Source organism: Ictidomys tridecemlineatus, unplaced genomic scaffold (assembly GCF_052094955.1).
Source record: "Ictidomys tridecemlineatus isolate mIctTri1 unplaced genomic scaffold, mIctTri1.hap1 Scaffold_1016, whole genome shotgun sequence".
Classification (NCBI taxonomy): Eukaryota; Metazoa; Chordata; class Mammalia; order Rodentia; family Sciuridae; genus Ictidomys; species Ictidomys tridecemlineatus.
The window spans coordinates 105,876-120,044 of NW_027520981.1; the positions used below are offsets into that span (position 1 = coordinate 105,876).

At 51.1% G+C, this 14,169-nt stretch overlaps 2 protein-coding genes across 3 annotated transcripts in view; both read left to right on the forward strand.

The window, feature by feature from the left end:
• The window catches only part of LOC144372406 (uncharacterized), a 65,845-nt gene that overhangs the window by 50,039 nt on the left and 1,637 nt on the right, over nt 1–14,169 (forward strand). Inside the window, exon 5 of one of the 2 annotated variants that reach the window (XM_078035794.1) lies at nt 13,428–13,542. The exons of the other annotated variant lie outside the window; for it this stretch is intronic. Coding sequence (XP_077891920.1) covers nt 13,428–13,542 — 115 coding nt within the window. The remainder of the gene's footprint in view (nt 1–13,427; nt 13,543–14,169) is intronic. 2 annotated transcript variants of the gene reach the window in all.
• On the forward strand, nt 4,258–12,983 carry LOC144372407 (uncharacterized). Its single transcript, XM_078035797.1, has 6 exons — nt 4,258–5,131; nt 6,645–6,759; nt 8,103–8,215; nt 9,694–9,808; nt 12,109–12,206; nt 12,373–12,983. Exons 1-6 carry the CDS (start codon nt 5,087–5,089, stop codon nt 12,592–12,594), a joined length of 708 nt encoding a protein of 235 aa, XP_077891923.1. The 5' UTR covers nt 4,258–5,086; the 3' UTR covers nt 12,595–12,983.

Sequence of the window (14,169 nt, forward strand, 5' to 3'; positions counted from 1 at the left end):
TACAACCAAACTCTGTCAACTGGGTGGCCAACAACAGAGGAAGGGCCTTCTCTCAAGCTCCAGGAGCTCAACACACAAGGTGTTGGGCGGTCCCACTGCCAAAACACCTCACAGGTTCCTAGGGGACTATACCCCAACTTTCCCAGCCCTTGCCCACTGTCCTATTGCTGCCCACGATCTGTGGTTCCCATATGGGCATCCCGTCCTGGCTCCAACCTCACATAGCCGGTATCCCCCAGTCTCCCTGGTATCTGGTCCAGACTCTCCTCTTCCTACAAGAATATCAGATATTGGATTTGGTCCCAGTTGATGCTGTGTTCCATCATGTGAGCTCCTAGCTTCATCACTGTGCAAAGACTCTTTTCCCACACAAGTTTGCACGACTTTTGGCTGGCTAAGAATTTTCAGGCTACACTTTTCTAATGAGTAAACTTTCCTTCCTTCCGATCTCCCACCAGTGAGCATTCCTCGCACCCTTGTCCTAGTTCCTTTATGGCAGTTTCCCTCCTTATGGCTGAGAGGACCTAGTGACCCCTGGATTCACACATTCTCCTTAATCACCAACACACGGCAGAATTCTCCAAAGGGCCATATATGCTCCTGGAAGTTGGTGGTGGAAATAGTTATCCATCCATTAATCACTCCCTCACTCACTAATGTCCTTGTGTCCTTGAGAAAGGCTCTCCCTTTCCTGGTTTTCCTGAATAGAAATCCTCTTGCCTCTTGGGTGAATAGGGTTATGGGTTGTGCAGAGGGTGTTGGTCCACTGAGCATCTTAGAGACTGTCCTTTATGGAGCCTAATGATCTTCATTGGGGAATGAGGCCAGGGTCCTAACTGTGGTTAGTGTGAGGACACACTGGGTTCAGAGAGGGAAAGAAGGACAAGGGAAACTCAGATGTCCCTTCATGGCCCCTGGAGTTAGAGGACTTACCCCTTTGCACCTGGGATCAGGAGACCTCATTTCCTCAAGGACACGCACACTCGGACGTTAATCTTGAGTGTGGGTTCCTTTCTGGGGTCCAGGGCTGTTGTTAGCCACCAGGAATGACAATGCTCTCCATGCTGATTGGAGCCATTTTTGCCAGGAAAGAGAGCCCGTGGTCACGCCTTGTGCAAAGCATCCCACGCCAGGGGCTCCCATCCCTACATTCCTGTCCTGAAAGGAAGCCACTCAGAGGCAAGGTGGGTCCAACCACCTCCCATGTGTTCACTCATCTCTGTGTTCCAGCAGTCACCCCAGTTAACAGGCCTGATAGAACAGGATGTGGCTCAGAATGTCACCCTCATGAGCTCTACCCTGCTACAGCTGCAGTTCTGCAGTGGGAGAAACTCAAAACCTCAAAACACATGCACATGAAAGAAAAGAGCAAGAGCCAGAGCCCAAACAGGCCAGGTGTGGCAAAGACAGCTGGAGTGCCTAGGTTGGGACTCAGAATTATGTCAGTGGGGTGGCATTGCTGCTGACACCAGCATGATAACAGAGAGCCAGCCATTCTCCATTTGGGGAAGGCAGCAGAAGTTGAGAGGCAGGATTGAGTTTGGCCCTAGGAGGAGGTTGGGTAAGAGGCCAGTGTGGGTTGGAGGGCCTGGGCAGATAGAGAGAGGCCAGGGCACACCCCAAAGCCTGGAGACTGCACTTGATGTCCAGGGTTGTGAAACACCACCTCCCCTCTTATTCACAACTGAGAGCAAGGGGCATTGATGAGTTCAGTTTGTGTGCGGCTGCATCCAAGGTGGCTTGGCTAGGCACCTCTGTTTCCTCTTCTCAGGAGGCTGGGAGTCCAGGCTTCACTGAGGCTCGGCTGGGAGGATCGGACTCTGAGTTTATGCCTGTGTTCCTGGTAGGATCCTTGTTGGCTGAGCCTCAGTGTTTTTGTAATGAGAGGATGGGTGACTGTCATGTCTTTATCACAGGACACACTTGCTAAATGGATTTGTTTGCTCTGAGGAGGAAAGAGAGAGAGGGGAGTGTTGCTGGAGACAGGGATGCAGACAGGGGTCATGGACTTGGCATAACTCAGTCTTGGAGGTGATATCCCATCACAAGTACCCACTTCAATTCTTATCAATCCAGAGGCTGAGCCCCCTTGAGGTGAGGGGTGAACCGGTTCTGGGCAGCAGGATGCTGTGGTACCTCGGAGTCTCTGTGAGACCCCAACACTAGACACACTTGGCCCTTTTGAAATCTTAGGAGAAGCCTTGGGAAGTTGTATGGCAGAGGGGAGCAGCCTCTGCATCTCAGTCCCCTCCAACTTGCCATGGTGTAGAGAGGGAACTGCAGCCACCATGGGACGGACATTAGCCACGTCCCTGTGTGGGACACAGGCCTGATTGAGTTGGGGTGCATTCCTTGTCTCTGCCCTTCTTGTGATTGTCCCATCTCTACATTTGTGCTTTAGCCACCTGTGAGTCCCATCTCTGGTTTCAGGAGAATAGAGGGTGTTATGGGCCAATAGACACAATAAACCCTAGAGATTAGATGCTACCCTACTTTCCAGAAAAGACTGGGCACAGCATGAGTTGCACATTAATGGGACCAGGGTCCAAAAGCTTCTGAGAGGGAAGGACTGGTTGTGAATGCATTTTTGAAGGCTCCAAGCTGGAACTCTAGTGGCACCAAGCAGGGCAGATTTTGGTGGGGATGTTTGGGTAGTTGTTGGTGAACACCTGCGCACCTGAGATGGGTAGGCATGGAGGAGAAATCAGCAGCTCATAGGGCTTTTGAAAGTGGTCTTATGTGAAAAGAGGCTCAGGTATGGGCACAGGAAATGACATCATTGCCTTGACAATGGATCAAACAGAACATGGAACCCTGGTATCCAGGCACCCACTTCACTGACCAAGCCATCCAAGCTCATTTGGTTGGAGAAACTGGAGTGAGAAGGATGTTCTCCTGTGGTTGCAAACAATGCCGAGCCTCAGGCTCCCAGGAATCTCAGGGGGGCCAACTAGCCCTTTTGTGGATGCACTGGGTGAGGCTTCATCTTAGACGCCAGAGCCTCTGGAAATTGTCGCAGAGGAGCTCAAGAGTAACAGTAAGTAGCACAGGGCAGGTGAGCCCAGCAGGCCCTCTAGTCTAATCCCTGATGAATGGCCCAGGACTCCTATTCTGACTCTTTATGTGTGTGTGTGTGTGTGTGTTTGTACTGATGGAAACTGTCCCATTGTGCTTTGACTCTAGTGTATTGGCACAAATCATTTTTCTGTTTGTCACCATTTCCATTTTGAACCCACCATTCTTGGTCCCAACCCAGGGTGAAAATGATCAGAACACGGAGGAGCCCTTCAGGGTACAGAGCCTTGAACCTTACAGGCAGGACCAGCTTAGGAATGAGCTCCTGCCTGTCATTTGTGGGAGAAACCTACATTTCAGCAGCAACATGGGGTTAATCTCCTGGGATTTCATCCCCACCCAGCAGGTGCTGGATCTCTTGTTCCCAAGGTAAGCACCAGACCACCAAGCCCAAGTGTGTAGCCCCCTCATGCCTGTCTTGCGGTTGCCATGTGCCTCTCAGGGACCCAAAGGTTTGTGATACCTAGTGAGATAGAGGACCACACTCATAGTGGAATGTCAGCCCCGAATGGGACAAGTCCTGGAGGTGCCTGCCACAGCCTTGCAAGGGGAGTGAACTTCCCCTCTCAGGCAGAGAAACCATTCTGACTCCAGCTGATCCACAGAGGTCCATGGAGCAGTCCCCACACACTGGGCACCACAGCTCAATGGTGTGCACTGAGCTCATTCCCAGGTGGACTCAGCAAGGCCAGGTGGTCTTTCTGGTGTGATGTTGGCTTTGTGAAGAACGTAGATCTGTGCCAGAGGCGTCTCAAAACTCGGGCCTTGGAAAAGCACTTTTCGGTTAATAAAGACATGTTAGTTTCCATAGTGGGACAGAGCGTCCTAGCTGGGACATAGCTGGACAGGGGCTTTGGACATGGCAGCTCCCACACCCAGAGATATGTGGGAATCAGCAGTTTGGGCTCATTCACTGATGAACATGGAGAAAGCACCCACTGTGTGAAGACACGTTTCCAGTCACGTTTCATAATTCAGTGAAAAATGGGGTGCAAATGACTGCCATTGTGTCCCTTTTCATGGGGGTCAGCCTCAAACCACAGGTGCCATGAGTACATATCCTACATGTGACTGTATCCCTGACTCCATGGGGCATAACTGCACGTTGTCCTCTTCAGTGACTATGGTGGACCCTTATACCAACTTCAACATGGAATGGGCTTGGGGTCAAGAGGGTGGGCTCCTGTTTCTAGAGTAGGGACCTGCAAGGTGATTTGACTTGGGAAGGCTGAGGAAAGACTGCTCTCCCCAATTCAGTTTTCTGCCTTCAGTGTAAGGTTTGGGGCTTCAACAGTAGGAGGGGTAAGGCAGGGAGTTGTAGGTAGTCATGGTCCTCTGTGGAAGGCCCTGGGATAATGGATCCCCTACTCTACACCTCCCTGTCCTCCCTCAGGGCCACAGAGATGTGGTCTGCACTCATGGGAAAAGAGAGGTCCACTGCTACTAAGGGGGACTCAGTGAGAGCTCACAGAGAATGAGGTAACATTGCAGCCCTCGCCAGGGGAGGAGGTGTCTCTTGAGCCCTGAGAAGAGTGGGCAGGAGGACAGACACTCCTGGAAGGTGCATTCCAGCTTGGAGAGCAGGTAGCCAAGAGGAAGAAGAGTGTCGGGCCTGCCCAGAGGAGGGGAGAGCTGGTCATACCATGAATCTAACGCTCCTTCGTTGAAGGTTCTTTGCCTAGCGACCTGTCCTGTCCCTGCCTGTACAGCCACTGTGTCTTGCCTGAGGTGGACTGGTGTGTTCAGAACCAGGGACGGTTCAGGAGGGTAGGGTCAGAGGTTTGCTCTGGAGGCCATGGCGAAGGCAAGGCCAGGGTTTTGCTGACTCCACACCTGCCTCCCCACAGTGCCTCATCTTCTTTTCTGGGAACCTGGGTGAACTTCCACACCGAGGCTTCCCATCAGCCTCCAGGCTCTCTGAGTCTGCAGCAGCTGCTGCCATACGTGTGGCTCCTCCTGAGTAGCTTTAACCTGGAGCACCAAGCACACCACCTGCTGGCCCCAACTGAAGATGGCATATCAAGCCAGGCAGAGCCTGAGAGCCAGGTGGACTGTGGTGAGTACCTAAGGGTATATGAGGAAAGGTCTGACTGTTGTTCCACTGCAGGGAGTCTGTATGCCTGGTGTTGGGTTGAAAATTAGGATAAGCCTTTGTCCATTCAGGAAGTGACCCTAGTTTGCAAAGAGGTCCTGTGTGGGCTAAGGGCCTGAGTTCTTCCTGGCAGCAGGGGTATTGTCTGTCTGTGCGAAGGTCAGGGCAAGGCAGTCATGTTGACATCTTTTCTCCTCTAGCTACAAGCTCAGTTCCTGTCACGGCTCCTAAGCCAACCCCAGAGCCAGAGCCTTCTCCCAGGGAAGGGGCAGAGCCGGAGTCCAGGACATCAGGGGTCTCCACTCAGTACTCCCCACGGCCCAAATATACCAATCCGATGAGAGGCAGGTGCGTCATTTGCATCTACCTGGAAAACGAAAGGACAACACAGTATAGGAGCATCCTGGTGAGTCTTCGAGCAGGGGAGTCTCCTGGGAGCCCACAGTGGGGAAGACCGAGTCCACAGCAAACACTTTGGACTAGGCCTGTCTTCTTGAACTGGAGCTTCTGGAAGGTCAGGAAGGAGAGCAGAAAGTGAGGAAGAGAGAGGCGAGAGAGCAGCAGCATGCCAGGTCTGGGTGCGAGTGGGCCTGCGTGTTTGGGGGTGTGCAGGTCAGAAGTGCAGGAGTGAGTGCTGGGTTCAGAGGAGGTCAGAGAAATATCAAGGGTACAGGCCATCCTCTACTGACCTTGGTATTGAGGAGAAGTGTATTGAACCGTGGAGGTTGAAGCAGAGGAGTTGGCAGTCATTTTCTTGTGTGTGGGAGCGGATATGTTGCTGGTTGAAGGGAAGGGAGCCATTGTAGAATGATTAGGGTGGGTAGGTGTGGGTCACAGACAACTGGGGGCCTTGGAGGGGCCCATTAGTGTCCTAGTTTGCATGTATGTGAATAGAGATTTAGCAGGTCTCTCTGCAGGATCTTCCTGGGTGTGGAGTATCCATCATGAGACTCTGGTGACCACCTCCAGGGGAGCCATGTTGAACCACTGCACCTGCTGGGTCCAAAATTCCTGACACCTCAGCAAGCACTGATACTCTTGAGCCCAGCAGCTTTCATGCCTAGCATTAAAGAGTCCTAGTGTGTGTTGTACCTGGGTGTCAAGACCAAAGCACCTAGGGTTTGTGCCTTGTCCACACAAAAATGCAGCTGCATCCCAGACCAGAGCAGGGATATGGAAGTCCACTGGACCATTCCTCCCATCTTGTTGGGACTAGAGTGTGTCTGTACAAAGCCTTTTGGTCCTTATTTTCTTGTCCCTGTAGGGCATAGCAGGTTGAAGCAAACTCTTGTACCAAGATTGGACTAGAGGCTCATAGGAAGACCCCACATGATCACATGAAGGCCTGAGGTAGCAGGGTATCAAGATGGTGCCCTTGTGTTGAGAGCTCTCTTGTCTCTGATTGTCCTCAAGCACTGTCCTCTGGGTAGCTACTCCCAAATTCCCTCTCTGATGAGCTTTCTCCAACCCTGCTCAGGTGACCTCCCAGGACAGGACTCCAGTCGTCATCCGCAAGGCCTTAGATGTACACTTGCTCCAGCAGAAGGATCCAAAAAACTATGAGCTTCTGCATATTGTCTGGAACGATCAGAGTAAGTGGAACCATCAGAGGGTAGGGAGCAGTGAGTCACAGTGGGCTCACGATAACTGGGAGACAAAACACAGTGTGTGTTGGCCCAATGCCCAGGAAGAGTATGGTGGGACTTGTGCACAAAACAAAGTGTAATGATGGGGCATAAATCTGCAGGTTATTCATGTTCCCCAGGGGCTGTGGACCTGCCTATCGTGTTCTTTCCTTGGCCTGAGGAGGCATTGCAAAGCTATTATCCACAAAGGGCCAAGAAGAGAGGCTTCTTTGTCTTGTGTCAAAGAAGACAGACAACCACAGGGTGCCTACTTTGGCAGCCTTTCCTGACCTAGATGAGTACATGAGAAAAGCAGTTCAATGAAGAATCATTTCTGGCTTCCAATCTTTTTATTCATTGCAAAATGAGTCCACTTAGGACTCAGTTTAGAACCCTTCACAGCTTGTAGACTGTTCTTGGAGAGAGAGAGGGAGGGAAGGAGGGAGAGAGAGAGAGAGAGAGAGAGAGAGAGAGAGAGAGAGAGAGAGAGAGACAGACAGACAGAGACAGAGAGAGACAGAGAGAGAGAGAGAGAGAGAGAGAGAGAGAAAGAAGAAGAAGGAGGAGGAGGAGGAGGAGGAGGAGAAGGAGGAGTAGAAAAATGAAAATAAGTTGAAGGAGAAGACCATGAATAAGAAGTTCAAGATGACTATAAGAAGAAGCATGAGGAGAAGATGAAGAAGAACAAGAACAAGAAGGAGAAACACAAGGTGAACAAGAAGTATAACAATACATTGATTAAAAATGTGAATGAGAATTATACTCATGAGCAGGAAATGCAGTAGTGGGGAACTCAAGAGAAATATATTGCTCTGGATGGCACAGCCCTGCTGTGGACATCCTCCACCCATGCTCAACACACCTCCAAACCATACCCCTCCAATTAGTGTAGCCCTGTATGAGTGTATGAATCCACTGGCAAGGTGGAGGCACCCACCATCAAATGCTTTTCCCCAAACCCACCTGTGATCATTGCTGCAGTGGGGAGAAAACCTTCAACACATGAGTCTTTGGTGACCAATCCAGATACAAAGTCTAGCTGTTTCTCTTTGTTGGGTCCAACGTGAACTAAGAGGGTCTGGGGTACAAGGGGCTATTTCCTTGAAAGGTGTTCCTGTACTGGACCTCCTGTGCATAGAGGGTCCTCAGGGAGTAATCAGTGGGGAGTCTTTGGTGGAACAGTAGCTGGATTCGGGGGCTCTCAGGTCTGTGTGTGAGACCTGAGCTGGCAGAGGCTCTCAGTTGTGGGGGATGTTGGGTAGTGTATTTTTTGAGTGTCACCTACCACGCCTCTACCCCTGCCTCTCCAGAGCTGAGGGTCCCTGCTGATGCAAAAGTATATTACGGCCTGATTGGAGGAGTGCATTATAACTTTCTTCGGGAAACAGATGCCAGCAAGTCGTTGAAGGTCAAGCCAAAGGAGGTAAACAGTCACCTTCTTCACTCTTTACTCCTGGTGCCACTCCACATCCTCCAAGGGGACAAGAACCTCAGGTTCTGGATGGATGTTGTAGAATGCCCACAGAGCCAACTGCCAGGCTGGGTGGGGTGCAGGTGCTGGGCTTTGCTGATGTTGTCATCCCCCACAATTCTTGGAGCCTTCTGTGGCAGTGGCATCCAGGACCCCAGCAGCTGTGAGCAGCAGCTCTGCAGTGGCTGCAGGATCATTGCCCCAGGCCACCCAAAGCAATGAGTGGTGCATGAGAAAAGTCACCAGTAGCAGCTCCTCACTGCTTCACTCCAGCAAGCAGGTGGAAGACAACCGCTTTGTTTATGTCCTCCTAGAGGGACAGAGCCTGAGAGAGTCAAAGCGCATCCTGGTAAGCCTGACAGTAGGGCTGCCTCCTGGGTGTCCACACAGTGGAAGGCAGGAGACACAGCCAACCCCAGGGCTGTGGTGGGAAATAAAGAAGAGAGAGGTCCATCTTAAGGGCTTGACCTGAGGAGGGAGAGCCTCAGCATGCTCAGCTCCAGTGGTGAGTGGGTGTGTGTAGTGTGGGTTTTGCAGGCCAGAAGTGCAGATGGAAGTTCTGTGGACAGATGAAGTCAGAGATATGTCCAGGGTGCAGGCTGCAGTGCCTAGAACTTGGTATTCTCAATGAGTGAGATTGGAGCAGAGGAGGTGGCAGTGACTTGTCACATGTATAGGAGGGGATGTGTTCCTTGTAGCAGGGAAGAGAACCTCCTTAGCATGACTAGGTGTGGGAATTTGGGGTCGGGATCACCTGGGGGGTCATGCCAAAGCTTCGGAATGTTAGCCTTTGCATGTATGTAAATGCGGAGCTAAAGGGGTTCTTGGCAGAATTTCTATGGATGTGCAGTAGACACGCTAATGCTGCAGGTGTCCAGCTGCAGAGAAGACACATTCAGTGAATGCCAGTGCTGAGTCAAGTACATCATTACAACCAGACCTGCATTGAGCTTCCAGAGGCCAGGGCCTCTCAAGGCTATCATGAAGCACTCAAGTACACACTCTTGTATCTGAGTCTGTTTTGTGTAGTGGCAGTCAGGACCAAAATTTTCAGTGTGTCTGCCTCTTCCACCCACAAAGGCAGCCTGCACACCAGAGCACACTTGGTGCGCAGATCCCTGGCCCATTGCTCTCATCTCAGTGAGATGAGAGTGTCTGTGCATAGGCAGTTTGGTCCTTTGACCTGAGTGGAATGTGACTCCCCAGGGGGAGGGGAGATGGCAGGTACAGGAAGATATTTGTACCAAGATTGTTCTAGTAGCACGTTGCAAGAACCCAGGGGGTATATGGAGGCTACACTCAGGTAGCAGGATAACAAGATTGTGCCCTTGTATATGTAGCTGAGATTTCTCCTGAATGTTTGACCACAGTCTTCTGGGTAGCTCCTCTAAAAGCCATTCTCTGATGACATTTATCCCACCCTGATCCAGGTGACCTGTGTGGATACGGTGAAGAGCCTCATCCGAAGGGCCTTAGACCAAAATTTGTTGCAGCATGAGGATGTGGACAACTTTGAGCTGCTGAGAATGATGTCTCTGCATGAGAGTAAGTAGGACAATCAGACAGTGGGGAGACATGATCCACAGAGGGCTCAGGATAACTCACAGCCAAGAGAAAGTGGGCCTTGGCCACAAAATACCAAAGTGTGGTGGGCCTGGTGCAGGAGACCAAGTGCAGTGATGGGCGTGTCCAATGTGGAGGTGCTCAATGAGGCCCAAGGGGGCTGCTGAACCTCCCTAAATGTATTCTCCCCTGAACCTGGTCTGGCAATGAGAAGCTAATATCCATGAGGGCAAGGCAGAGAGAGGCTCAATCCATCATCAGTTTGGTTTATGGCTCACTGATAAGGATGCCTTCAAATGAAGAGGAGGAGAACATGGGTCCTGATTGGATCAGCATTGCTATGGACAGAAGCAGCACAGGTCCCAATCCATGGCCAGGATATGAGAAGTCCTGCCTACTCACAGGAATGTCAGGATTGCAGCAACTGGGAACAGGACTCAGTGAAGAGGAAGTCAAGGCTAGGGGACAGCCTGTTTGGGTTCTTTTGGGAAGAATTCCAAGTCCTCTGTGCCTGGGTGCCCATCTCCTGAAGATATCAGAATGGCCAGGTTATTATTCCTTCCAGCAACAAAGAAGGGCTCTGAAGAACAGAGGCCACAATGCTGAGCTGTCCACAATTCCAGTGCTCTTTTCTTTCTTGTGAGCCAGACACTCCTAGCCTTCACCATCCCAGCCTGTCCACAATAGAACCCACCATCTGTCGGGCACGTAAGTGAGTTTTCCAATTTTCCCACACGACCTCATTTGGGTTGGCTCTGTCTCACACATGAGGAAGACTGAGGTGCAAGGAGCTGGGCAAGGGGCAGTGTCTGCGAATCTCAGGGACTTGGGAGGCAGTGCAGGAGGATGGGGATTTCCAAACAGCCTCAGAAACTTAGGGAGACCCTGTACCCAAGTAAAAAGGCCTGGGAATGGTCTCAGTGCTTAATTACCTCTGGTTTTATTCCTGGTACAAAAATAAGCCAGTCAATAAGGAATTACCAAACTGAGAATCTACGAAGATGATTTCAGAAACAGACTTTCAACCCAAGCATCAGTTGAGAGCAGGCTCCAACCAGGGGAGGTTTGTGTGTAACAGACGTCAAAAGGGAGGACTACGGGGGGCCTGGAACCCACTAGGTGTGATGGCATCTATGCCTTATGGCAGGAGGGTGGCAGTGATGCTGGCCCTCTCCTAGATTTTGGAAACCTTGTTTTCATTGGGGAAACTTTATGGAGGTGGAATCTATTTTAGCAATCCTGGTCTAGATGAGGTGCGGACTTCCATAGGTAGAAGCCTATCCAGAATGCGGTGTCTGTTATTCAGTCTTTCCTGATTGTGACAATGACAAAGAAAGGAAGTCACTTGTCTTTGGTCTTGGTTTCACTCCTGGCCATTGATTGAGAACTGATTTCATCTTGGACTACTGAACAGAGGCTGCATCTGGGCAGAAGAGTGTGATAGATTTGAACTCCTCAGGACGCCCCACCATTGCCAGAGATATAACGAGAAGGAGGAGGAGAAAGAGGACACAACTGAGTGGGGAGAGGATCACACAATGAAAAGCAGGAGGAAGAAGAAGAAAAAGAAGGAAGTGAACAGAAGGAAGGGTGGAGGGAGATACACAAGAAGAAGAACAAGAAGAAACCATGTAAGAACAAGAAAAAGACCCAGAAAGAACTACAAGAAGATGCAGGACAGAAAGAAGAGCCAGAAGTAGAACAAAAACCAGAATAAAAGTACCAAGCTGACAGCTCATGATGAGAAACAAGGGGAAGGAGAGCGAACCTAGAAAACAATAGAGTTCTCCAGGGCACCACCCTGCTGAAGTCCTCCCATGTCCATGCCCAACACACCTCTGATGGATACCACCTCCCCTCTGCGTAGTCATCCATGAGTGGATTCATCCAGGGCAAGGGGATGAATTCGCCCACCATCCAACGCTTCCCTGAATGCCCATGTGTGAGCATGGCTGCCCTGGGGAGAAAGGCCTAAGCACAGGAGCCTTTGCCAATCCTGATGCAGAGCCTAGCAGTGTCCCTTTGGCAGATCCAACCTGCACTGAGAAGTTCTGGGCCCGAGGTGCTGTTTCCATTGCCAGGTGCTCTTTTGGTTTAGAATCCTGTACATCATCTTCTCCAGGGAAGAATCACTGAGGGAGTCTTTGGTGGCACTGTAGCTGGATAGGAGGGCTCTCAATTCTGGTGCAGGCTCGCCCTGGCGGAGACTCTCAGGGGTTGTGTGTGTTTTCTGGTAAAATCCTTGAGTGCCATCTAACAATTCTCTCCACTTTGCTCTGCAGAAATCAAGGCCCCTGACCACTCACTCATGTATCAGTCTATGAATCCGCGGATAAAATATTTCATCGTGAGGAAACGCCCTGAGTTCAAGAGAAAGGGGGTAAACACCTACCTTATTCAAGCTGTACTTGTGCTGCCATTCCACTCCCACCTGGGGAAATAAGAAGCCTCAGCACCTGGACATATGTGCTAGAAGACCATAGAGCCAACTGACAGGCTGGGGTGGCTTTCTGTTTCTGGGTTTGCTGATGTTCCATCCCCCACAGTTCTCAGAATCAACCTGCAAGTGCTCCAGGCCGCTTTTCCAGGTGGGAGACACCTGCTTAATTCGTGTCCACTTAGAAACACAAAGTCCAAAGATGGCCAAGAAGGTCCTGGTAAGCCTGGGAGCAGGGGTGTCCCCTGGTGCTTACACCTGGGTGGGGAGCAGACACTGGTCTAATACCATGGACTACTCATGCCCTCTTAAATTTGGAGCTTCTGGATGAAAGGTCAGTGTGAAGGGCTGGAGCTGATATGAGGGAGAGCAGCAGCTTGTCCACCACCATGTCTGAGGGAGTCTGTATGTCAGGTGGCAGCATGCAGTCCAGAAGGGCAGAGGCAGGTATAGGTGACAGATGAGAACAGGCCAGGACCTAGATTGCAGGTTCCACTCTATGGGATGCTAAGGTCTATGGAGGAGGACAGCAGTGTGAGGTTCTGCATGTTGTTTGAACAAGGAGCTGAGAGGGTCTCTCTGCAGAGTCAGTATGGATGTGGAGCAAGCACACTAAATGTCCAGGTAACCCAATGACCACCCTTGCTGGATGAGGTGCCCTCCTACACCCCAGCCAGCACTGAGCCTCTGGAGGCCAGGAGCTCTCGTGGCTATCTTTCAGCACTCCTGTGTGTGGTCATGTTCCTGGGTCTGATTTGGGCCCTGGCAATCCAGACCAAAGCCTGTAGGTTTTGTGCCTAGGCCATTCCCAATGCCGCATGCATCCTCGGGCGGACCTGGGATCTTGGAGGCTATTGTCCAATTCCTCTCAACTTGTGGGTTGAGATTGCATCTGTATGCAGGTAGTGGGGTCCTTTCACTTCTAGAGGAGTGCAGCTCCACAAAGAGCAATGGCAGGTCCAGGAAGTCCTATGTACAAGGATTGGGCTAGTAGCCTATGGGAAGAGCCCATGCGATGAGCAGGAGGTCAGCCTCAGGTAGTAGGGTCATTGATGTTGCCCTTGTATTTAGAGTGGAGGTGCCTCCAGAATGCCCCTGCCCACTGTCCTTGAGTAGTCACTTCAAGGCCCATTTCCTGAAGGCCTGTCTTCCATGCTGCTCCAGGTGACCTGCCACGATCGGGCTCCTGTCGTCATCCGCAGGGCCCTCGAGCTGCACTTGCTTACTCAGGAGAAGCCGGAGGATTATGAGCTGGGCCAAATCATCTCTCACCGTCACAGTAAGTGGGACAATCAGATGGCAGAGAGCAAGGGTCAGGATGTGGACTCAGGTCAACTCTTAGCACCAAAGTGTAGTCTCTGACCCCCAAGAACACTCCAATAGGTGTGTTGGGTTCGTGCACAAAGCCAACTGCACTTCTGCTGGTGGAGGGTCTCGAGGTCCAATGGTATACCCCAGTGGATATTGTGGCTCCCCACCAGGTGCCTCCCCTGTACATGAAAAGGCATCCAAAGCTGACATCTTTGAGGAGTGAGGAGGAAAGCCCCTTTCCAGGAGCAGTATGCTTTTATGGTCTGGGATAGGAGTGGTTTCAGAGGAACATGGAATGCATGGGCTAAAGAGGGAACTGGCATTTTGTGGACTGAAGTAGTAGGATTGAAAGCCTTCTGTGTGACCAGAAAACCTCTGCCTTGGCAGGGCATTGCCAGGATTCTAGCAAGTAGTAACAGGATGAAATTGGGAAGAAAACACAGCCTGGGAGACAGCTTGAATCATCTGTCTTTGCATAAATTCCATGGTCTTCTGTACCTGAGTTCACTTGCCAAGGAGTGATCACAATAGTCAGGTTATGATCCCTAACTAAAGTCAGATGAGGGCTTCCTGAGCACGTAGCCACAAAGCTCAT